Source organism: Sceloporus undulatus, chromosome 5 (assembly GCF_019175285.1).
Source record: "Sceloporus undulatus isolate JIND9_A2432 ecotype Alabama chromosome 5, SceUnd_v1.1, whole genome shotgun sequence".
NCBI classification, from domain to species: Eukaryota; Metazoa; Chordata; class Lepidosauria; order Squamata; family Phrynosomatidae; genus Sceloporus; species Sceloporus undulatus.
The window spans coordinates 50,518,404-50,543,877 of NC_056526.1; the positions used below are offsets into that span (position 1 = coordinate 50,518,404).

Below are 25,474 nucleotides of genomic sequence, written 5' to 3' on the forward strand. Positions count from 1 at the left end.
GGGAAACTTATGGGAAAGAATAATTTTGGAGCACACTACTATAATCTGTATTGGTCATCAGTACTATTCCAAAATATGAATATTCCAAAAGAAGCAGAATAGACAACAGAAAACTGATTGATTCATATATAAAAAGTTGAACTTATTATACCAGAAACATTTGGTTTATATACAAAGATTTCTGAAGATACTTAGTTGTTCTGTGCCTTCAACAAAGACACTCTTGTAATTTTATTTTACTATTTTTTAAAAACTCCTCTCTCAACTACATGAAATCCATAACATCTATCCTCCATCTAAAACAAAGGAAAAAGAATGTATGAAATGGTTTACCAACAACTGAAAAAGGAAAGCACTGCACATGAATGCAATCTAAAATCTCTGCTCCTTCATCACTTCCATTGTTACTTCAAAATGCTGTTTACCACTTCTGTGCTGGGAACTAAAGGCTGAATCCCCAAAAGATAATTGCTTGTATTCTACTGACCCCTAGTGTCTGCTAATGTGCCAGCAATGCCTTGGCATTTCTATAAACATTTTAATCAATGTAAAAAAAGGTATAGGTATTGTACAGATATTTAATTGTGTTGCCTTTGGAAGTGCAATGAAAGTTATGTTATGCACACTGAAATAAAACATACTGGGAGGAGAAACTACTCCCTGCTGAAAAACCACTGGCTCAACTTGGAAGGGCAAATATAAAGTATTAAAATGAAAGTTCCAAGACATAATGAAATCTTTACTGAGTTTTATATGACATCCAGCTATAGTTCTTGTAAATAACAAGGCAAGAAATTTTAAGAGGAAGTCAGAATTAAGACTTTAGTTCTGAAAACAGCTGTTCAATTGATATTGTTAAGGCCAAATTTTGAAAGAAAAATGTTTTGTTTTAATGGTTTTAATGCTATTGTAATTTTGATTTATAATATTTTATCTTATACACTACAAAAGAATCTGCATAGTTTAATCAACAATGTATATATTTTAGTAATAACAAATAACTGATATGCCAGCTGCATCCTTTCCTGGAACCAGGGGACCTAGAAACTGTGGTACATGTGCTGGTCATGACTCGATTTCTGCAATGCACTCTACATGGGGCTACCCTTATGCTTAGTTCTGAAACTGCAGTTAGTTCAGAACATGGCAGCCAGGTTAGTTACTGGTAAAACCAGAAGCAATCATAAAATACCTATCTTAAAATTGTTCCACTGGTTGCCCATTAGGTTCTGGGCAGAGTACAATATGTTGGTCACCACCTTTAAAGCCCTAAATGACTTGGGTCTGTTTCTGAGTTGTATGGTCAGGCCTTTTCTCTCAGTGGCTGAATGCTTAATAATGCTTTCTATTTGTCTTCCTATACACTTCCATCAGTTACCAGGGAGTAATGCCTAACCAGTTTGACAATTTGGGATTGGGAGATTGCTTTCTTCAAGCACTTTCTCTCTTGGTTATTTGCCATGTTCAGTGTATCATATCAGGTTATCATACCTAGTACTGTTTTCCAGTTCTTGGAGCTGGGTTACTGAGAAGGTACTTCAGACAATCTAACTCTCAGGTTAGCCTCTACATGGCACTACAAACTTACTTCAAGTCATTAGTATATGCAGCTGTGTTCCCCAAGTGGTGGTTGCAGGAGGATGCAGTTTTTTCATGTCATCTGATTTCTTCAGTCACACCACAGTGAATACACGAATATTGTGAAACAGTTTTCTCCCCTCCCCGCAGCTTGCTCCAGGTGGTTTTTATGCTTTTTCCTTCCAAGTATTTGCTGCTTAATGGGACTGCTCCCCATGGTTTCAAAGTCAGTTGCATTTTTAATGCAGTTTTATTACATTTTGTGATACTGTGATCTTAAAAGTTTGTAGGCCATCCTGAGTAGTGCACAGGAAGTAGATATATTTTATAAGAATACAAATGCATATGAATTTTTAATATGAATTTGCATGAATAAATAAATAGTTTCTCCCAAGTAGATAGGTTTGGCTTTCTCAGGGCACATATGCTGTGAGTTTGCTCCATGCTGGCATTGTCATGAACCTAGTGACCAGCAACCATACAGAGGCTACTGGAGGAAGAATTGGGCCCATGAACTATGACGGAAAAAAATACCATTTGATTGAAGTGACTGACAACTATGACTATACAAGGATTGCTTGATTCAATTCAGAGTATAATTGGGTGTTTTGATTCACTCTAGCCCTGATTCAGCCTATACTGAGTCAAACAACATTATGATCCAGACCTGCAAATCAAGACTCAGAAATCCATACTGCTGGTCCAAAAAACCAAAATGATCATTGTGTGTGTGTGTGGCGGGAGGGGGGGGAGTCCCAATACTTGGAATTTGGAGACATGATAGTCCCTAAAGACAGAATTAACCCTGCCAAAATGCAGATGTGTACCTTCAATGGGTTTGTACTAGGTGGGTATTCCATCAAAGTCCAGATCTTCCAGGACTCTGGACAGAGCCAAAGAACAAACTTGTTCTGAGGAGTTTTTCTCAATACAGTACTTAATATGCTCCTTAAGTCTGGGTAAGCTGTTCTGGCATTCTGAGGAATGAAGAGTCTCTAAGCCATCAGGCCTGGCCTAAAGTAAGAAGAAGAGCCTTCTCTCTGGTCCATCGGAGGGAGAGAAGAACTGCTGGACTTATTCCCCTTCCCCACTGCCATTCCCTTCTCCTTTTGTGTCATGTCTTTTTAGATTGTAAACCTGAGGGCAGGAAAATGTCTAATTAACTGTCTGTAAACTGCTCTGAGAGCCTTTGTGGTTGAAATACAGTAAACAAACAAACAAACAAGCCATTGTTTATAGCAGCAGGCTCATGTTTCAAGCAATTGCTTTCAAAATAAGTATTCTATTGTGCCCTTTGATTTTGTCATATAACACAATAACTGCCACAACAGCACAACACTTCCGTAATCTATTATAAATTGTAGGCACAGGGAACAACATTTTCAGCTTTTTGGTGAACTAGAATCTCCTAAAAATGGCTTGGGGACATTAGATCCAAAAGCCTGCCTACCCTTCCATATCAACCTGCTAGAAAATTGAGATAGTCAGCAAAGGCTTTACTGAGTACTTCATTACCCCAGAAGGTGATGCTGCTAAGTACATGTGGCAGGGCTTTCTCTGTTGCGGCACCCTTGCTCTGAAATTCTCATTCAAGGAAAGTTAGGCTGGCTCCATTCTCTCTTGAATTCCAGCAGGCAGCTAAGACTGTATTATTGTATATGATCTTTAATTTTTAAGAACAAGGGTGGCTGCTCTGGCTGTTTTAACTCTGTTTATATTACTATGGTTTTTTAAAAACATTTTTTGTAAGAAATGGTAGTCCGTTTTCCAGTCATTTTTATTGGCTTTATTCATTTAAATTTAATATGTTGGATTAATGTTTTTAACTGTTATAAATTGATTCAGGGGCCTTAATAGGTCAAGGTGAAAAACAAATGCTTTAAATAAACAGTGCCCTGAATCTGCGTACTTCTGTAAAACATGCATTCCTTTTTCACAGGTCTGTTTCACATTGCACTATTACAGCCCTTTCATACTACTTTCACTGCCATGGCTCAATCCTATGGAATCCTGGGATCTATAGTTCTCTGACATATTTAAACTTTTGTGCCAGATGATTCTGGGGCATCATCAGGACTGCAAACCCCAGGTTTCGACAGGATGCAGTCATGACAGTTAAAGTGTATATAATGCAATACCTATATAGTGCGTAACAAACACATCATAATTCTACACCTAAATTATATTTGGCATTATTCTTGTTGTTCTTGTGTGCTTTCAAGTCCTTTCTGACTTATGGTGACCCTAATCATGGGGTTTTCTTGGCAAAATTGTTCAGAGGAGTATTGCCCCTGAGGCTGAGAGCATGTGACTTGCCCAAAGTCACACTTTTATGTAAAAATGAGAAAACAGTAACTGCTAACAAATTTGCTTTTCCCCCCCTCTCTCATTTAACAAACCCCTAGAGATTACTTCCAATGGAATCAGAAGGCTGTTAAGGATTTGTAATTTTGAACAAATAATGCAGTTCCACTCATGTTTTAACTTAAAAATGTAATATTAAGGAGTCTATATTTCATGTTTAGTGATCCATTATACAAAAACTTTGGGTTACAATCAGTAATTAAATATAAGGCAACAGCTCTAAACACATTTAACATAGGGAACCCCAATGAACTGCATCAGTCTTTCCCTAATGCAGACATGCATGGACTGACTCCTGGTTCCAAGGAAAGAGGCACAAAGATTCAGGAAGCCCATATAGATTGTCTTGTACTATTTTCTTACACCCTTCCTATTTGAGCAATGTTTATTTCTGCACAAAAACAAACATTCAGGAACATTTACTCCCCATCACTTGGATGAACGCTCATTTCTCTCTTTTTCCAGTCATTACCAGATGTTGCTTCTGGAAAGATTTGGCGACTTACTGCCTACTCTTACATATGTTTACACTTTACTCAACAGCATTTTCTTCTAAACAGGCATACACAGTATTGCAGCCTTTGCCTTCCAGACATTCTCTTAATATCTTTGCATGTGTAAAGAAAAAAAGTTAAGTAAAACTTAATTATGCAGTGGAAAAACCATGATGACTTCATAAAGATTTTGGCTGGAATCCTCTATCCACATTACTATGTAACCATGTAAAGCACCTCCCACAATACCCACTTACTGGTCAACAACCACTATGATCTATGGGGGCCTGTTCCCCCATGCATGGGAAGTGGCTGACATTCCCACCCCTTTGCACAAGCCATTTCTGTTGCAATAGGCAGAAACAAAGTCCCTCACTGAAGATTTCTTGCACAAGGTGGGGGGGAGGGGAGAAGAACATGAGCCAGTTACTTCCTGAGCAAAAAGGGAACAGATTCTTTTCAATCACAGTAGTTGTTGATCAAGAAAGTGGGGACTGGGTGACCTTCACATTCCCTATGTATCCCCTAAACAAGGGGATATTTAGGGATCATGAATGTATAACTTTGAGGTTATTCCTATATATAGGATTCTAGCCATTATGTTATTATTTTGTATAATTGTTTGATTAGTATTAAACTGAACTTTTATTTAGTGTGTGTACTTGTTCAAGAAGTATGTCCATTTCAAAATAGGAACTTTTCTCAAATCAGACTTTTCAATCCATTGATAGCTTATGATTTAAATCAATCCATCCTGATACCTTTCTTCAAGTTTACTTTACTACTAACTCCCATATATATTCAACTATATGCTGACCACATGTATAAGTTGAGGGTAGATTTTCACGTTTTGGGGCCACGATCATGGGTTTTAATATGAGCCATGGATAAGCTGAGGGCAAAACGTAGGGACATGTAACAAAGGATCTAAAGGGTGAAGCAAAGGAAAACAATGCTAAATAACTTACAAAATTCCAACTGTTTGTGCTCACCCTAAAGGATGGATGGATGAGAGAATAATCAAGGGGACGGGGACTGGGGGATAAATAAGAATTAATAAGAGTTAAAGTACAGTACTTACACTGACTCAAGCTTTTTGGGTCAATTTTTAAGCTAAAATTTCTAGAATTATACATGAATATATACCGCATTGCATAAGTTAGTCCAGGGGTAGGCAACCTTTTTGAGCCGGGGGCCGGGTTGCTGTCCCTCAGACTGGTTTTCAGTTCACTCTCTTTGGTCATCCTGCTCATTCTCTGCAGAAAACTAAATTTAGACATAAGGTTCTCTTGACAGATAGAATAGGAGCCAACTTCTCCATAAACCGTGACCATGAACAGGACTTAAATAATGGGAGTTTTGGGGAAAAGAAAGTACACAATATTAAATCATAAGAATTCTTACCTGGCTTAAGCCACAATATTTTGCTATGCCATCAACTAACTCTGACATCAGCTGCACTTCATGCGACTTCTTATTATTCATAAAATCATCTGTTTTCATCTGTGCATCTCATCAAAATGAAGAAAAAATAAACTTTAAAATGTTTAAATTTTAGGATCTACAGGTTAACTGTATAACCAACAATATTGCAACTCTCAAAAGCTGATTTCTATTGATCTTATTACATAAATGTCATATTTGCTTTGTATTAGTTCTCAATAAAGATACAGTGTTCACATTATTATATTCTTGAACAAAAACAGGCAGGAATACTGTACATCACAAGCCTCAAAAAAATCAGAATCAAATGTCATTAAAAGGTAAATAGCATATTTAGTAGCCTTTTACTAAATATACTATCTAATTTATAGGCTTTACATGAGCATCTCTTTCTCAAACTATGGCTATTCATAATTTAGAAATGTCTTAGAAGTCTTTCCTGTAGGAAGAATCTCCTCCTTGTACTTCATACATTACTGCCATCCCTCAATCATCAGGCAATAACCTAACTCATTCTTTAATAACAACATGCTGGGAATAATTCCCAGAAAATATTACTTCTTTACTTAGAACCGGATTGCAATCATAAGTATTTTGACATTTTCCATGCAAAAGTCCAACAGGTATGTAATTTTGAACATTTGGTAGTATATCTGAGACCTGTTAGCATATATAAACATTTTATCAAGTGACAAATGAGGACATTAAATATATTAATGAACAAAATACAAAGAAGTAGTAAGCATGCCATGCCATTTTTATATGTATTGCTACCATCTTTTGAGGTCCATATGAGAAAAGACTAATGTTTAGATTTGCCTTCCCTCTGGCAAAGACCCAAAAGGCTACACTATGAAGTTCTGTATGGGAAGTAAAACTTTCCTACCCTCCCTTCTTTTTGCACTCCTTTTGTATTTCAGCAAAGTTGTTAAGGAAATCTTCCAGAGCATCATTTGGTATAACACAAAGTTGGAAAGGAAAAATCAGCAAATGTTTACACATCATGACAACGAAAGTTATTCTTTTTCTTAAATGTATACATATTTAAGGACTCTATGCATATTTAAACACATTCATCCAGTTGGGACAAAGCAAAATGCTAATACCTAATTAATTTACTTAATTAGCTTAATTGAATAAATTAAAATAATTTATGGTGGAAAAGTTTACTGTTAAATCATTAGGAGAAAACAGGATGGATGACAAATTTGGGGAAATGCGATAGTCATTTGTTTAGTATGTAAATGCAAAGACAGAAATAAGAGGATACCAGGTCAACCTATTCATCTTTAGCAAGATACTGTTTGAAATAGGCAGATATATCTATAAAGAGAATGAAATCTACAGACGAAAAAAAGAAGAGAATTGGTAAACTACAGTTGTCCCTCCGTTTGTGCGGACTTCAAATCCGTGTCCCTCGATTACAAGTGAGGTGCAAACGGAGGGACATAAAATGGGATGCGTGACTGCAAGGGTGCACCACCATTCAAGTCAATGGGGCTTGAATATTTTTTTTTATTTTTTTTTTATACCGCCCTTCCAAAGATCAGGGCGGTTAACAACATAATAAAATAGTAAAAACACAGGATATACATCGAGGTTAAAACCAATACACAAAACAAAATAAAAACCCCATTAGCCAATCCTCTTTGCCACAAAAGAGGAAGGGAGGCCCACTGGACTTTAGTCGGGGAATGCAACCTGAAATAGAAAGGTTTTTAGATCCTTTCTAAATTGGGCCAGGGAGGTGGCCGAGCGGAGCTCTGTGGGAACCGTGTTCCAAAGGGCCGGGGCGGCGATGGAAAATGTCTTCCTCGTAGTGGAGGTCAGCCTAGCCCCTGGCACTCTAAGTAGTTGCTGCTCAGATGTTCTGAGGGTGCGGGACGGAATGTACGGGGAGAGACGGTCCTTCAGGTATCCTGGGCCCAAGCCATTTAGGGCTTTATAGGTCATCACCAACACCTTATATTGTGCCCGGAAGCGAATAGGCAGCCAATGCAGGTCTTTAAGCACCGGTGTAATATGGCTGGCCCTGGAAGTACCAGTGACCAGCCTGGCTGCCATATTCTGTACCAATTGTAGCTTCCGGGTTTGGTATAAGGGTTGCCCCATGTAGAGTGCGTTGCAGAAATCCAATCTCGAGGTTACCAGAGCGTGTACTACCGTTTCAAGGTCCCTCTGGGCCAGGTATGGGCGCAGCTGGCGAATAAGCCGAAGCTGATAACAGGCGTTCTTGACCGTCGCATTCACCTGAGCAGTCAGGTGAAGCAATGAGTCAAGAAGCACCCCCAGACTGCGCACAGAGTCCTTCACAGGAAGCGTGACCCCGTTCAGGACAGGTGGAACTACCGCCATTCCTGGACCAGGGGAACCTATCACAAGTACCTCCGTTTTCTCTGGATTCAATTTGAGTCGGTTTTCCCTCATCCAGCCCATTACTGACTCCAGGCACGCCACGAGAGGAGAGACGCCATTCTCAGTCAGTGCATCAGTCGGAGACATAGAGAAAATTATTTGGGTGTCATCAGCGTACTGATAACCCCACGCCCCATATCTCCGGATGATCTCTCCCAGCGGTTTCATGTAAATGTTAAATAGCATGGGAGACAGAATGGCTCCTTGAGGGACCCCAGTTTTTAGGGCCCTCTCATCGGAGCACACGTCTCCCAGCTGCACCATCTGGTACCTCCCAGAGAGGTAGGACCGGAACCACTGGAGTGCAGTGCCCCCGATTCCCACCTCTGCCAGGTACCCCAGAAGGATACCATGGTCTATGGTATCGAAAGCCGCTGAGATGTCCAAGAGCACCAACAGGGACACGCTTCCCCTGTCGATGCCCAGACGGAGATCATCGACCAAGGCGACCATGACCGTCTCAACCCCGTAACCCGCCCGGAAGCCAGTTTGAAATGGGTCCAGATAATCTGTTTCATCCAAGACTGCCTGAAGCTGGATTGCAACCGCCCTCTCAATCACCTTCCCCAAAAATGGCAGCAGCGAGACTGGCCGATAATTGTTATATACCAGGGGGTCGAGGGAGGGCTTTTTTAGTAGAGGTTTTACAATGGCCAATTTTAGTTCAGATGGAAATTGCCCTTCCCTCAAGGATGTATTAATAATCCGGCGTAACAATAAAGTTACCGCCGGTCCCCCCTGGGCCGCTAGCCATGAGGGGCAGGGATCGAGAGAGCAAGTTGTCTTCCGAACACTTCCGAGGATCTTGTCCACATCATCGGTACTTACCAACTCAAACCGATCCAGTTTAATGGAGTCCACGGAGGCTCTGGATGCCTCTACCCTAGGTTCTGCTTGAATGTCGGCGTTAAGACCTTCGCTTATGCGAGAGGTTTTATCCGCGAAGAAGTTATTAAATTGGTCGCAGCAGACCTTAGAAGGTTTAAGGATCTGGTTCGGGGCGGGAGGGAGCTGAGTTAGCTCCCTGACCACCCTGAACAACTCTGCTGGACGCGACTCCGCGGACGCGACACGAGCACCATAGAACGAGTTCTTTGCTGCTCGTATCGCCTCTCCGTAGTCCTCTAACAGTTGGTCTAGGAGAGCCTTGTCGTCTAAGCGAAGGTGTTTCCGCCAACGGCACTCTAGCCGTCGCAGTTCCCGCTTCCTTGCCCGGAGATCTTCCGTATACCAGGGCTTACGCTTGGAAGTGGGCCTGAGAGGGCGCTTAGGAGCGATACTGTGTATAGCCCTAGAGAGACCGGTATTCCAGATACCAGTCAGGGCATCAACAGAGTCGCCGTCACTTCCAACCATGTACCCCTCTAAAGCTTCCTGGAACCTTTTGGGTTCCATCAGCCTTGGAGGGTGGACCATCCTAACAGGTCCACCACCCCCGGGGGGGATCTGGGTAGAGACCTTGATTTTTTTTTTTTATTGGAGTATTTCTGTTTTCACCAGGGAGTGGGTGGGTGCGTCTGGAATGGATCTCCGCGATAATGGAGGGGTGTGAACTGCATATTGGATATAGACAAGTAACATCACAATATTTTTGGTTTTTTGGTTGTTTTCTTTATGCTTGTCTTGTTTGAAAGGTGATGTTGCAGTTTGTTGTTTATTGCTGTTTATTGCGTGGATTTACACACTGTAAGGCTACTTCAAGGTCAGTGTTATTAGGATAAAGATACTTATGAAATGTTATTATTTTAACCTATGTGTTTTCATGAAGTCTGAATGCACACTGAAATCTTGATCTGAACAGTCCCTGTGATACTATGGCCATAATAAAGTAAACAATTAGCAATACAGTTCAGATATAGCCATCTGTTTCTGTAGAGAAATCTTAGGTTCGGACCAGACTAAGAGAACTGTATTTTATTCCTAGTCAACTCAATGAAACTTCAGTTAAGTAACAACTAACATTTCACGCTGATTTTAAAAGGACCTAAGTTCAGCTAATTTGGATCAACTTTTTATCTCAAAAATTATTTTAAACAATATGAATTTATTCTTGAAGGAGGCGGTTCTAAAGATGCTTTAACTGAAGAAACTTCACCAACAGTTAAGGATTCTATATTGCCACTGATGCTTCACAAAGCCTAGGGTATATTGAAATAGCTGTAACTTGGTTTTTAAGACAAGAAATACATTTCTTTTAATGGAACACTAGAAGTGGGTAACATGTTTCCAAGCTATTTGGGTTACTTCTAAAGCAGGCAGTGTAGTTCTTCAAAGTAATCTCTCAGGCATATTTTTCTCCTTATGATAAGTAAAATCATGAAAAACATATGAAAGAGAATTTTTCAGAACAGTACATTTGGATGTTGTAACATTCCTCTCCATATGCAAGTTACTGTTAAAAAATCAAATTTGCTGGAGAGCATTCCTCAACTGTTAACAGATGTGTCTCTTTTCTGGAGTAGAGAAAAGTACATAGGAAAGTCTGGAAAACATTCAAATTTTAAAAGTCCCGGTGATCATATGAAAAAAACATTACAGCTCTGAAGTTTGCTATTTGCCTCTCCAGAAAGTGTTAGTAATTTCAACCTACCTAATGAGTCTTTTTTTGATATTAAATGGTAAGAAATGTATTTTGAAACAGTTCTGTTCTTTTTATGTGTAATTTCTAATTATATTGAAATTATTTGTCTCATTTTGATAGCTACATCTTCCAGGAATGCTTGGACCTACTAAGATACGGGGAAAGTAAGCAGCTGTAGAAAGGTAAGCTAGGCTAAAAGGCAGTTAAAAAGTGACTGTAAGTTGCAAGTGGAGGACACAAATAAACAAAACTTTGCATGTGTGTTGTGTGCTACGGAGACCCTAAAGTGAGCCTATCATGGGGTTTTGTTGGCAAGATTTGTTCAGAGGAGGCTTGCCACTGCCTTCTCCTGAGGCTGAGAGAGTGTGACTTTCTCAAGGTCACCTAGAGGGTGTGATGAATAGAACCTCCAGCTGACCAATGAGAAGGCAGCTAGAGCTCAGCCAATCAGGTGCTGGCTGAGAAGAGGAAAAACCAACTGGTGGCTGACAGTTGGAGTACAGTTCAGTTGGGACTTTAGACTCTTGGGGAAAGGTTCTAGCCAAGCCAGAGTGAGGGCTTGGGTTGTAAGCAGTCCTGAGGGGACTTGACATTGGGATTCTCTTGAGTCTGAAGGAAAGGGCTTGAGTTGCAAACAGACTTTAGAGAAAATAGGGCTGTATTGCGTACCTTATTTGTTGTTAATAGCCTGTGGGCTTTTATACAAAAAGGGGATTTGACAACACCAGTTATTTATTTATATTATTGCAAGCTTTTACAATAAGTTACATTTATTCCATTCTGTAGTTCAATAAACCTTTATTTCTATTTCAAATATCACTTGGCTCATGGTGATGTTAAAAACAGCAACGCTACCTATAGTTTAAAATCTTTGGTGGGCCTATTTTGGTGGCAGCGGTAGGATAACAAAAGTCCCAAGCACCTGCCACAATAGAAAGGATCTACAGATTGTAGTTCAATGCTCAAAACATTATGCCACATTACATACCACTATATTGTGGCCAAAATCTAGAACCATGGTCCAAAACACACTGCAGAAATAATCCAGTTTGAGTGGATTTTGACTGTCCTGGCTCAATGCTAGGGAATTCTGGAAACTGTAGTTTTGTGAGATATTTAGCCTTCTCGGTCAAAGACCTCTGGTGCCAAAATAAACTACAATTCCCAGGATTCCCTAGGACTGAGCCAAGGCAGTTAAAGTAGTCTCAAACTGGATTATTTCTGAAGTGTGTTTTGGACCCATACAACAAATTCTGCTGTCAAAGTGTAGCTTTCACTACTTTCATTTTTTGAACAAAAGGGTAAATACATTAACAATAAAGAGGAAAAAATGAAAATAGAACTAAGAAATATCATATGCAAAGCAAGATTGCCTAGTAAAGGGAAGGCTTTAAGGAGAAATAAAAAGATGTTCCAAGGTTATAACTTACTAGATTTTGACTGCTGTTTCCTGTTCAGAATTTCAAGCATCTGTTCCAATGGGATGCACACTCCAAGGTTTGGCACAGAGTAATATTTCGCAGCTAAAGCAAAAGCTTGCACATTGACCAGCCTCTGAGAATTTTCACAAAAAATATTGTAAAACTCACCTGTGTAGTAAAAAGAACGAAAACAAATTATATTAGTAAAAGAGTGTCCTCTGTCACAAAATGAGGCATCAAAAATTTGAAACAGATATAAAGGTGTAAGACTTTGCTTGCCTTAACTAATGTCGGAGAGCTTCAAATTTTAATTTTAGAGTCCACAGAGATAACTAAACCAATCATTCCCATGTATGCTATCACTCAGGATACTATTAAATCAACCTCTCTAACATGAACATCTTAACACACTCCCTACTTTAAAGATACAAAGGAGGGCCACCAAAATGGTGAAGGTCTGGAAACCATGCCCTATGAAGAACGACTTAGGGAGCTGGGGATGTTTAGCCTGGAAATGAGAAAAACAAAACAAACAAACAGCTTCATTTATATACTGCTTCATACTGAACTAACCGTGTCTAAGCGGTCTATAACTGTAAGCTAATTGCCCCCAACAATCTGGGTACTTATTTTAACAACCTCAGAAGGATGCAAGGCTGAGTCAAACTTGAGCCCTTTCGCTGGTATTGAACTCGCAACGTTATGGTTTTGAGTGAGTGGCTGCAGTACAGGCATTTAACCATTGCACCACCAAGGCAGAAGGTTAAGAGGTGATATGATAGCCATGTTTAAGTATTTGAAGGGATGTCATATTGAGGAGGCTTGAGCAAGCTTGTTTTCTGCTGCTCCAGAGACTAGGACCCGGAGCAATGGATGCAAGCTGCAGGAAAAGAGATTCCACCTCAACATTAGGAGGAACTTCCTGACAGTAAGGGCTGTTTGACATTCCCTCAGAGAGTGATAGAGTCTCCTTCTTTGGAAGATTTTAAACAGAGGCTTGAAGGCCATTTGTTGGGGATGGTTTGATTGAGAGTTCCTGCATGGCAGGTGTTGGACTAGATGGCCCTTGTGGTCTCTTTCAACTGTATGATTCTAAGATGAGTGCAAACGGAATGATGTGATTACTCCTATCTAAACGAGATGTGAGTGCATTAAATCTGCCTTCCCCCATTCTCCACTTGGCCTGGGTGTAATAGAAGGTATATAGCTTGCTCTTGCCATGGAACTATTTGAAACGTAATTACAAAATTATTAATTCTACAGAAACTTACTTCATGCAAGAAAAAGTACCAATATTGGTGTTTACTAAGAGGCAGATATATAGAACACTTCTTGATATGTTCTTGTTGTATGAACTTGGCATATGAATGTCAAGAATGAAACCAGTCATCTTTAGATAATGAAACTTAAACTCTTGTCTACTGTGACTGCCATCAAATATAATGATCTCTCCATGGTAAACCAACAGAAACTGGATACACATAGACAGATTTCATCACATTTGACTTATCATGCTGTGAGTTTTGACAATAAGAGAAAGAGTCACAGCATGACTGCTAGAATGTATTTACTTATGAAATGCAAATATGTGGCACAGCTTGGGTCCAGACTATCTGAAAGACCGTATCTTCTTATATAAACCAGGGCGTGCATTAAGATCTGCAGGTTGAGTGCTTTCTCACAGTCGCATCACACTCACAGGGAGGGTTGATGTGGATTCCTGAGAGCCTTCTCCATGGCTGCTCCCATGCTGTGGAACTCCCTCCCATGGGAGGCCCACTTGGTCCCCTCCCTCCTCTCTTCCCATCAGCATTTTCTTTTTAACTTTTATAATCAATATTTTGTCAGGGCCATGTGGCACACTTGGCCTGGAAATGACATGGATGTGGCCACTAGGTGGAACTGGAGCAGAGATTACTACAGCTCAAGTGGCAGGTGTGCATGAGTCAGCATTTGGAAGCTGTGCATCATGGAACATCTGATGCAACATACACAGTAGGTGAAGTCAGTGAAGGGGTGCATCATGGGATACAGTATGATGCAACAGGCACTGGGTATGAAACCAGCAAGGTTTCATTGGTGACAAAGACACCACATGATTTGACAGAAGACCGTCTATATAAGGGAGAAGGTAACTATCTCCGTTGTTGGGTTGTTGTGGTCGGTGAATAGCAAAACACTTTGTCTGTTTGTATATATAGCTGTGAGTATCCAAGACAGCTCTCTGGTACTTTGTGTGATCTTGTAAATAGCTTGCAACAAGTTGTTCGAGTGAGAGCCTTGCTGTCCAGCAGTGTTTATTTCTTCAAGCTGGGAGCTCAAGGCTGGTCATCCTGCGTGGGAGGAATTTTTCCTTCTCAGCCTGAATCCTTTGCAGACGTCTCTCCAAGAGCCTTCTTCTCCTGGCCTCTTGCCTGCATGGATCAACTCTGCACATGGTCATAGTGGACACAGCACATCTCTCTATGCCCCAACATGTTTTAACTGTTTTTGTTTTTTAAACTATTGTAAGCTGCCTTGGATCCCACTTTGGGAGAAAGGCAGGATATAAGTGAACTAAACCAAAAAATAACTAGCTATTATACAAAGGTAAACTTATGACAGGAATTATTTAATATCTTTTTTTCCCTGATTAAACAGAAAATTTAGTTTTGCTTTAATAAAAGACTTGCATTCAACTATGTCCAGCTTGGGTCAAATTACAGTTTAATTTACAGTTACAACAGAGGCACATACAATGCCTGCTGGAATGAAATGGAAATTTAAGCTACGAACAAGAGCAAAAACAAATTATTACACATACAGAGATTATTGTTTTTCACCAAAAGAAAGGAGAGAGGATGCTGGCATCTAGAGGACTAGAAATCACGACAGTAAGGTTACTGTTAAACCATTCTATCAAAAGGAAGCCAAAATATGGCATAAACATAAGAGAGCACTGAAGACTTCAGATCTATAATACTGTCCATAAAGCTAGAAAATAAAAAGTTCAGTGTCTAAATTTACTTTGGGCCCATTTCCTTGCTAGAGAAACAACAGAAAAATTGAAAAAGAGGTCTTTACCAGCAGTGATGTTTATAGACTCTGCATATTTACTCAGAAACAAATGCCACTGAATTCAATGGAACTTAGTTCTGAATAGATCTGTGTGAGGTTGCCCTGTGTATCCTGAGAGATGAGGCACAATGTTCCCGACAGAAAAGCATGCATGGAAAAAAGTTGGCAAGAAAAGAGTGGAGAAAAGAATACAAAAGTTGGCCAGCTCTGTTTTAAAAGAAAAGAAAACTACTTTAATCTGCAGTAGCAATTTTCAGTAACCTTTCCAGGTCATCTAAGATCTGGCGCTGAAGAGCTGATTAAGCTGAAAAACGTAGCTAGAATCTGCTGACCCAGTGGCAAAAGTGTGGGCTTTTCACAAACTTTTCCCAATCCAAGATGATGATGGTGCTGCGAGTCCCACTCAGAAAACATAAGCACTTTTCTTGATGCACTCCAGAAACAGGGGTGTCCTTGATGGGTGCAGCTGCAGCAGAGAGGAAAGGGCCTTGGGACAAGAAAGGGCTGTCAGGCTGCCTGAACCTTAGAACCAGAGTTGGAAGAGGCCACAAGGGCATCCAGTCCAATCCCCTGCCATGCAGGAACTCACAATCAAAGCACTCCCACAGATGGCCATCTGGCCTCTGTTTAAGAACCTCTAAAGAAGGAGACTCCTTGTTGAACAGCTCTTCCTAATGTTTAGGTGGAATCTCTTTTCCTGTGCTTTGAATCCATTGCTCCATGTTCTAGTCTCTGGAGAAGAAATTATGCTTGCTCCATCTTCAGTATGACCCTGAAACAGAGAACAAAGACGGCTGAGGGCACTTTGGAGGGATGCTGTTTAAATGAGGCATGCATCCTAAGAGTCCGGAAGCCACGCCAAAGCCATGCTCCTCTCCTTAGTGTCATTTAAACAGCACCCCTCCAAAGTGACCCGAAGCAGCTTTATTTTGGCCTTTCTGTATGGGGCCGATGTTTTCTGTTACTGTCTCCAATTGCCTCTGCATTGTTCCCTTTTTATTTGGGCTAACAACTTGAACCAGAGGCCACTTCAGGGTTTTCAGATTCCAGAGCAGAGGATTTGGCCTGACCTGATATCTGCCACCCAGCAGGAGACCCTTGCTCTTAATGTATTACAGTAGTTTAATTTCCAGCTCCTGAACATCCAGATAATAAGGACTTCATCTCCCAGAATTCCTAGCTATTGGCCTTGGCGGCGGGGGCTGCTGGGAGTTGGAGTCCATAGAGCTGGAGGAGCAAAGTCTGGGCATCACTGATGTACAGCGACAACCAGCAGCAGCAGCACTTTCGCCGTCTTACCGGCGTCCTCCTCCAAAGGCCTCTCTGCCGGCGGCGCTTCCAGGAGCCTCCGGAGCCTCTCTCCGCTCAGCGCCTCCAGCACCGTCTCCGGAGGCAGCGCCACCATCTTCTCCCACAGGCCCCGCGTGTAAAACTCCACCGTGTGGGCCCGGCACAGCGGCAGCACCCGGCGCAGGAACCTCGCCACGGCACGCAACCGGGCGGCCACGACTTCGGCAGGCGGCTCCGGAGGCAACGGGCGCCGCTCCTCTGGAAGAGCCTCGGCTCTCGGTCGCGCCATGGCAGCGCACGCTTAGAGGGGACGATGGCTCGGCAATCGGCTGAGGCTGCCCGTTGTCAAGGCGCCTAGGCAGGGTGAATCGAGCGCCGAAACTAATCCGTGCCGGTTCGCTAGGAGGCGAAAAGGAGGAGGAGGAGCTTTTTCCGTGACGCACATTGAACGCGACGAAGCCGGGGAAGCCCTTCTTTGATGACGTAGAATGATCGCGACGAAGCCGGGGAAAGAAGAGGGCAAGCTGGCTGGCTAATGGCGCCGGTGGGGAAGAGGAGCGTTCCTTCGGGAATGAAAGGGAATGGCGGCTCGAGAAAGTCGAAGGCTGGCTTGGGCCAGAAACGTCAGTGGAGGAGGGACCCCCGACTGACGAGGGGAAGCGTCCAGGAGGGTGAGAGAGGAAAAGGGGGCCCCCGGTTTCTAAATGATTATTCGTGTTTAACAATAATATCATTATATATATTTATATATAATATATAATTATTATTTAATATTTATATAATATACTAATAATATAATTATATGTAATATATAATATACATAATACATATAACTATATTATTATATTAATTATTATTATTTAATAAGTATATAATTTAATAATAATGCTGATATAATATATATAATATTATATATAATTAAATATACTTATTATTGTTAATCATTATTAAATGACTGTCTGTTATTATTGTCTTCCAGTTATTGAGGCCAGTATCCACTGCCAGTTCCTACTTTTTAAGACGCATTGTTTTATGGTACAAGAAAATGCCGGTCAGATACAAATCCTTCTGTTGAACCAAGGTCCCAAACACACTGCAGGAACAATCCCAGTTTGAGACCAACCTTAGCTGTGCTGGCGGATCCTGGGAATTGTAGTTTTGTGAGACATGTTAGCCTTCTCTGTCAGAGAGTGCTCTGGTGCCAGAATAAACTACAATTCCCAGGATTCCCTAGCACTGACCCAGAGCAGTCAAAGTGCTCTCAAAGTGGATTGTTTCTGCTCTGCATTTGGGACCAGAGAGAATGAAATCCTGATTTCCGCCAAAGGTTAGAATAGTCCTACTTCCTTCCTTGATAGTTAAGCTACACTCATATACACATTCATTTATTTATTATGTTAATTTGTATCCTGCTTTCATCCCAAAATTGGGATCCAAAGCAACTTAGGTCCCAAACAGACAGGCCAAAATAATGCTGCTTTGGGTCGCTTTGGAGGTATGCTGTTTAAATGATGCATGCGTCCTAAAAGTCCGGAAGCCGCACCAAAGCTTTGGTGTAGTTTCTGGCCTCTTAAGATGTGTGTGTCATTTAAACAGCATACCTCCACAGTGACCCAAAGCAGCCTTATTGTGACCTGTCTGTTTGGGCCCTCAGTCTAAAAACTTACAATTAAAAATATCCAAAGGGGACAATTAAAATAGAATTAAACTGTTGCAAAATTAAAACAGATCATTTTTTTTAAAAAATAGAATACAGTTAAAAAGATAAAAGCACATTCTTTAAAAAATTTCTTTAAAAGGAAGTTCTTTGAAAGCTTTCTGTTTTAAAAGAATGTCAGAAGAGGAAGGTCCTGAACTGTCAGCAGAAGGCCATCAAGGAAGGGCCATTTAGGTCTCTCTGGGCAGGGAGTCTTTAGGAGGAGTATAACTCCATCTAACACAGGCTGAGTCCCTATTCCCTGATCTGCCTTCCGGCTGACCAGGAACACCTCTGTCTTGGCTGGAATCTGGATTAAGTTTCAGTCGGTTTGCTCTCATCCAGTCACTTGCATATGATTGAAATAAGTCCGGCTCATGCAGCTGGAGTTTACTCATGAGATACATAGGATTGCACTGTAAATTCATGTCTTTACAGTTGGACTTTTTAATTTTCGGAGGGGGCATAGCTCTCATCTTCTAAAGCAGTTCAGAATCTCCTATTGTTTTGTGGTTGGCATATGTCTCTGCAAAAAGAGAAGGCTGCATAAACTGTCACATGTTGTTGATTACAGGGAAGGTTTATTTAGCTGGAACTTGCAGTGGCAGTTATCTCCCATGCACTGAGCCATGGTTGAACTGGAATGAAGTAATTCTTAATGCATGAACACATGGCCCTCAGATGCCCTTTCACTATTAGTAGCCTGAACTGCTTTCCCACTCAAGGCTGTCTTCTGTACTGACAGAATAATAAGCAAAAGGTACCTTATGTATTTGAGGTGGCATGAACACTACATACAGATTTCAGTCAGAAAATAAAGGTTAGTTCAGCACTGTTTCTCCTTTAGAGCAAGTAGTATATGGAGAATTATCACTCCAGAATAGTCTGCAAATCTACGTTTGATTTACTTATTATACCCCAGCTTCCTTGATGTAACAAAGGATTTGTTCCCATCATGATATTGACAAATATCCTTGTCAATGACTGCTCAAGATTAATAAAAAAACATGTTATGGATAACACTGAATGTGCCTGAAACTCTTTTGCCTGTGAGTACATGGGATTTACCTCACAGAAAATTGTAGAGTAAGGGTTCTTCTTTAATTTCTCTATCTGGCTGCAGTACTACTAGTAGTGTTGCTATCCTTTTTTAGATGGACTGCTGCAAAGTAGTATTATTTCAAGCAGTATGGGGGGGGGACAATATTCATCAAAAGTTGTGTCTTTTTTATGAAACATATTTCTTTAAATCAAATATTCTGATGTCTTTAGGTAAAGGCTTTGCTTTTTGGCGGAAAAAAAAGATTCAACGTGATTATAAGAAATTACTGAAAAAAGAAAGCAATGCAAATTCCAAAAAGATTGAATACACAGAAGATTATCCAGAGCACTTGAAGCATCTTTATTTAGCTGAAGAAGAAATACTTAAGAAACAACAGAGACCTAGAAATAACAATCAAGGTGTAAAGGAAGTAAAGGAGTCTCCAACACCAAAGTAAGAAATGTCTTACAGCTTCTATTTTACTATTATTTCCTTTTACATGTAAGTCTAGTTTATTTTTTATAGCAGGTGAAATTATTTTATTCATTAAGTGGAATCCATCATTTTCCAAGCGTGGATCAAAAAATAGAATGACATTCACCAGCAAACTAATAGTTCAGTTGGTAATTTTTGGTCATATTTTAGCTACCATGGCTATTGTGTACAATTTTGTTTAAGCCTTTTAGAAATGAGCTTTTGTAAATGTGTATCAACTGTCATTTAGACACTTGTCACACTTCTTGAATGTAGAAATAAAACAAGTTTTGTTTCGTTTTATATATATATATATATATATATATATATATTCCTGTCAAAATACTTATTTTGTGAGCCTAGCTCTGCTCTCTGGTGTTTTGAGGGTATATTATAAAGTGGACTTCTCCTTACTATGTACTGTATATATTGAGCATGTTCACAATAAGCTGTGGTTTGAATTAACCATAACTGGTTGCTTATGCCATGGATTGCACAACAAATAACCAAAGAAACCACAAGTTGTCTTTGTTATTTCTTATTTGTATCCTTCACACACATACATCCATTTTAATCACTTGCAGTTTTAGAGGAAAAGGCCATGGTTGTGTGTTTAGACCTCAAAACCAGTAGCAAACCATAGGGTCAGTTTGTGGTGTTGTTTTTTTTCCTGATTAACAAACCATGGCTTATTGGCAGAGGAAACTTGCACATCACAAGACTTTAACAAAGCACACCATGGATTGTTTGATGTACAAATACAACCACTGTATTTTGAAAAGGAAATACGCTACCTCAGACATTTTCAAAGTCGACCAGTCATCAGGTTCCAAAGTGATCCCATGTGTCTGAGGTAGTATATTTCAAATTGAAACTCATAATGAAGGAGAATAAAATAAAAGTTGCTCATTTTTCTTAACAGTCTGGCCCTAAACAATGGTTTTTCAAAAATAATAACTCAAATCAGTCTGTTTAGGATTCATGTTTATGTTTGTCCCAACTAAGCAAAACCTTTCTGTTGTTTTAGAGGGCTATTTTTAGTGTTTGGAATACACTTTGATATTCAGTCTTCAGTTAAGCTGTATTGGGAGGCCAAATAATTAAACATTAATTGTCCTTTTCCATAAATAACACACACTCCTACAGCCTCTACTATTGTCTAATTGGTTAAAGGAGATCTATTTCTTCCTTAGTTCACTGACATTTCATAAATACTGGCCACTTATCTACCAGACAGTGTTAATGCACTCATTTTAATCTCCAGTGTGTTTGTCTAATCCAGATCCAATACAGTTCGGAGACAGTTTAAAACAAAAACAGCAAACCAGAAAGCAAAGGAAGATTATGAAAGAATAAAGGCTGAGCGAGATCAGAAAAAAGAGGTATGTAAACTTTATGCTGAATCTTGGGCTATATATTTTGATACAGTCTTAAATTGCACAGAAATTGGACTTTGGAGTACTGAGAGGACACAGCAAAGGTCACCATTGCCTGCCCCCTCACCCCACCCCACCAGATCTTGCCAGCAAACATTTTCAAATGGGCCTGGGGAATGGAGGATGCTATTTACAATCCTTTTCTATTTTCTGGTCCTGGTATGAGCTCGAGAATTACTGTGCATGTATCTCAGAGTACTGTTCTGAAGAAGATAAAATCACATATCGAGGAGAAGCTTTCAGCAGCATGTTGCCTACTTTAAAAAGCCATGCTCTATTCTGAAATGGCGTTGGTTATTACCTATAAAGCCCTAAATGGCTTGGGTCCAGGTTACCTAAAGGATCGCCTCTCCCCGTACATTCCGCCTCGCACCCTCAGGACATCTGGGCAGCAGCTACTGAAGGTGCCTGGGGCTAGATTGTCCTCCACCACAAGGAGGACATTTTCCACTGCTGCCCCAGCCCTTTGGAATACGCTGCCCACTGAGCTCCGCTTGACTACCACCCTGGCCCAATTCAGGAAGGATTTGAAGACCTTCCTGTTCCAACAGGCATTCCCTGATTAAAAATCCTGTGGGCCTCCCTCCTCTTTCGTGGCCAAGAGGAAGGGCTTTGGGGCTTTTAGCCTGTGTTTTTTATTATTGTTTATATGTGATGTATTTTGGATTTTATTGTATGTATTGTTGTTCTAAATTTTATACTGTAAGCCACCCTGATTGAAGGAAGGTGCGGGATATAAATAAAAACTTTATTATTATTATTATTTAAATGCAGGAAATGGGTGCAAGAATGAAAACGGATATACCTATTTTATTTTTGAGTGAGAAGGCCAGTTGAAAGTTGACTTTGTTACTGGATTACAGAACTCTTAATATGTTGTCTACCATTTCAAAGCAGAGATACATTGAAACAAGTGGTGATGTGATCAGATATACTTTTACTTGAATGTGGTGGGTAAGACCTGATAGATTGGGTACAAGGCTGGCAACTAGAATGAAGAGCCACCACTACTAGGAGGAAATGGATTGTCCCCAAAAGCCAAGTAAAGCTACACAAGAGGCCTGGAAGATTGGGGGCAGGGGAGGGGGAGAGAAATATCCAGGTCACCAGCAGCTGATGGCTTCCTTCTCAGGGATGATGAATCGATTCCATCCACTCCAAACTTCAAAGGAGTGATCAAGGGTGAACAACCATACCCCCATAATAGGAGCAGTATCTTGGATAATTTCTTTGAAATTCAATGTGAAACTTGGAAAAGAATCACCGCACCCTGATGTTGATTCTTGAATACGTCTGTACCTAAGACCTTGCTTCCAGTCCAGATGCTTCAAATCCAGATTTGGCTGGCCTATACACGTATGTATAGAGGAAGCACATGATCTTCCAGTCTCCAGAGAAACCACTTCTTAACATCGCTTGCTTATTCCATGGAATATTTTGAAGGGCAAGCAGACATTTTTTTAGGGGTCCAGCAGTTGTTGTGATTTCATTAACACTGGACTTTTCGTCCTTTTTAAAAAAATATGAACTACTACATTGAATAGTAGACATGTGGTGGTAAGGGACATGTGCTACTGTAAACTACAAACAGAGTGTGTATAATTAAAATTACTCATTTTAGGCTTAGAAATTTACTATTTGGCTGATGAGTTGCTTCTCTACAACCCCATAAATGAGCATTCACAGTGACTCACTTAATACTTTCAAATTGTGTTTCAGGCAGCCAAACAAAGGAGGGAAGAAAGAGAGAAAGCACAGAAACTATACAAACAGAAGAAAATGGAAGCTTATAAAATATTAAGTAAAAGAACCAAGAAAGGACAGCCAAATCTAAACTTACAAATGGAGTATCTCCTTCAGAAAATACAGCAAAATCCATGAACTTTTATTATCTTTTTTACTGGTTTAGTCAAATATGCTTTTAATCTCTTCCCCCCCCCCCCCCCCCATAAGACCTTTTCCCTTCATTTTTGGAATATGAGTTTTTGTTGAAAGTTTGTTAAATTATGATGAGAGGACTTGAAAGGTGAAGAATAAAACTTACTGCCAAACTCATTTTCTATTTTAATTTGTTCATTTGGATCTCATATTGCTATCTGACGCTTTAAAATTAAAGCATCTTTCTTTGAATATTACTTTTAAGAATCAGCTAAAATGTCCAGGTTCTTATTACTTAGTAATGTAATCACACTCACACTTTTCTAAGTGGTAAGTCTTATTCAATTGAGGTCCAAAACACACTGCAGAAATAATCCAGTTTGAGACTGCTTTAACTGCCCTGGGTCAGTACTAGGGAATCCTGGGAATCATAGTTTATTGTGGCACCAGAAGCTCTCTGACAAAACTGCAGTTCCAGAATTCCCTGGTATTGAGCTTCCCTGTGCATTCTGACTTGGTAGTTGCTGGCAAGGTCCAGAATTTCAGTGTTTTCAAATAGCATTCTATGCCCAAGTTGGTTTATAATGATTTTTGCAACTGCCGATTTTTCTGACTGGTTCAGTCTGCAGTGTCTCTCGTGTTCTTTGATTTGTGTTTCTATCAAATGCTGCACCCTATGTAGACCCTCTCACTGCTGCAGGAGTTTACTGCATACCATGCAGCTGTGAGCAGGTCTACGTAGGGACCACTAAACGGAGTGTCCAATTCTGCACTATGCCAGCAACTATCAGGTCAGAATGCACAGGCAGCCCATTGGAATCCACAAACATCTGGACAACTTCAATATGATAGAAGAAACACTGAAAGTAAAGTTTGGCTACCAGTCCTGAAGAACATCGAAATCAAGACTCAGTTCATGCAAATGAACACCACCCAGGGTCAGGGGGATTTCCCAGGGACAATGGATTGTGAATTAAATAGACACAGATCCACCTCTCGTATCCTCCCATCTAGAGGCCTTTACATTCAACAACAGACCAATATACAGATTAACATGTAAATCACTTCCTCCCAAGGGTCACACAAGTGTGTGTGTGTATACACACACACACCCTACACACTTCCATGCCACCACCCTCTGAAGATGCCAGCCACAGATGCGAAAGGTCAGGCATAAATTCTTCCAGAGCGCAGCCACATAGCCTGTAAAACCCACAAAACTACGGACACTGGCTGTAAAAGCCTTCAACTTCACTTTATAATTTTTGAACAGTAACTCCTAAAATTCCCCCAGCATAGAATTCTGCTAACTGCTCTCTGAAAAAATACCTTCTCTAAGCTCTTCATTCAAGTACTTGGCTTGTGTGCAGCAACCATTGCCAATACTGTAGAGCTATTAAAACCACCGTTAACTAATTTTGAGAAGTAGCCATTCACACTCCTATAGTTCCCTGTAAAAATGGTATGCAGTACACCTCCAGATATAATTGCAGTTGCAGAAAAGCAGGGAAGACACAGATTTCACTTTATTCATGCTTTAAATGTTGCATGTGGTCTAATTGCTTTAAGAGACTTCTGGTTTTTTATTCTTTGTTGACAAAACCCCACTGGGTGGAGGCATGGAGCTGAATTTGAGCAGCAAAATATAATGTACATACCCACAATCGTTCAAAGAATAGGTACCATCGGACTTCACAAGATCCAATGCTATTATAAGGCACAATGTGGGATTAAAGGTTTGTAATTTAACAAAATTACCTAGAAAAAGCTCAGTCACCGGTCAAAATCAAGAATTATCTTAGTGTAACAGAGCTTTTTGCTCCTCCCTTCCCTCTACAGCCCTCCATGCTCCAAAAAGCCTTAACATAGAAGGTTTCTGATCTGTCCAGTGAAGGTTTAAGGATGAGCAGGTAACTAAAGAGGAGGAGAAGTTATTCCTTCCCTCCAATAGAACAGCTCCACTGGATCCTGGCTAATAATTTCAGTTTTAGGCCCTTTATGTTCTTTAAAAATAAATAGCTTGTGCAGTGCAATAGGAACTTGCTGAGGCCATCATGCCATTTATGTGAGCAATTCACTCTAGCAATGTGATCAGTCTTACTGGAAGTGGTACTTTGTTCAGTTCAAAGCTCTGCATAGCATCTTTTTGCCATACGAGATACTTTCCATGGGTGAAATGGGGAAGCACTGAGGTCTTCCATATCAGACATTAGAAAGTGACGAGCAGGGTTTTTGGTTTTGTTCTCTTTTTAAAGCAAGCAGTGAAAAGCCACTATTGTGGCTGAAATGGTAGTGTAAATCGAAT

At 40.3% G+C, this 25,474-nt stretch overlaps 2 protein-coding genes across 3 annotated transcripts in view; one reads left to right on the forward strand and one right to left on the reverse strand.

The window, feature by feature from the left end:
- The window catches only part of METTL25 (methyltransferase like 25), a 52,361-nt gene extending 35,333 nt beyond the window's left edge, over nucleotides 1-17,028 (reverse strand). For both annotated transcript variants that reach the window (XR_006104067.1, XM_042468405.1), the window contains exons 1-3: nucleotides 16,653-17,028; nucleotides 12,306-12,464; nucleotides 5,841-5,947 (exon numbers count right to left, since the gene is read on the reverse strand). Coding sequence is in view for 1 of the 2 variants with exons in the window: in XM_042468405.1 (XP_042324339.1) it covers nucleotides 5,841-5,947; nucleotides 12,306-12,464; nucleotides 16,653-16,932 (546 nt within the window). In the remaining variant the exon portion in view is untranslated. The remainder of the gene's footprint in view (nucleotides 1-5,840; nucleotides 5,948-12,305; nucleotides 12,465-16,652) is intronic.
- Nucleotides 17,029-17,041: 13 nt separating this feature from the next.
- CCDC59 (coiled-coil domain containing 59) lies at nucleotides 17,042-23,346 on the forward strand. The gene is made up of 4 exons (XM_042468406.1): nucleotides 17,042-17,314; nucleotides 19,612-19,834; nucleotides 21,138-21,237; nucleotides 23,011-23,346. Exons 1-4 carry the CDS (start codon nucleotides 17,179-17,181, stop codon nucleotides 23,170-23,172), a joined length of 621 nt encoding a protein of 206 aa, XP_042324340.1. The 5' UTR covers nucleotides 17,042-17,178; the 3' UTR covers nucleotides 23,173-23,346.
- The last annotated feature ends 2,128 nt before the right edge of the window (nucleotides 23,347-25,474 follow it).

Bases quoted from the DNA above. Each gene is read 5' to 3' on its own strand.
- CCDC59 (XM_042468406.1), top strand. From the start codon at position 17,179: ATGGCGCCGGTGGGGAAGAGGAGCGTTCCTTCGGGAATGAAAGGGAAT. The intron at 17,315-19,611 runs GTGAGAGAGGAA...TGATGTCTTTAG, and splicing joins GAGGGGAAGCGTCCAGGAGG to GTAAAGGCTTTGCTTTTTGG. The intron at 19,835-21,137 runs GTAAGAAATGTC...TGTCTAATCCAG, and splicing joins AAGGAGTCTCCAACACCAAA to ATCCAATACAGTTCGGAGAC.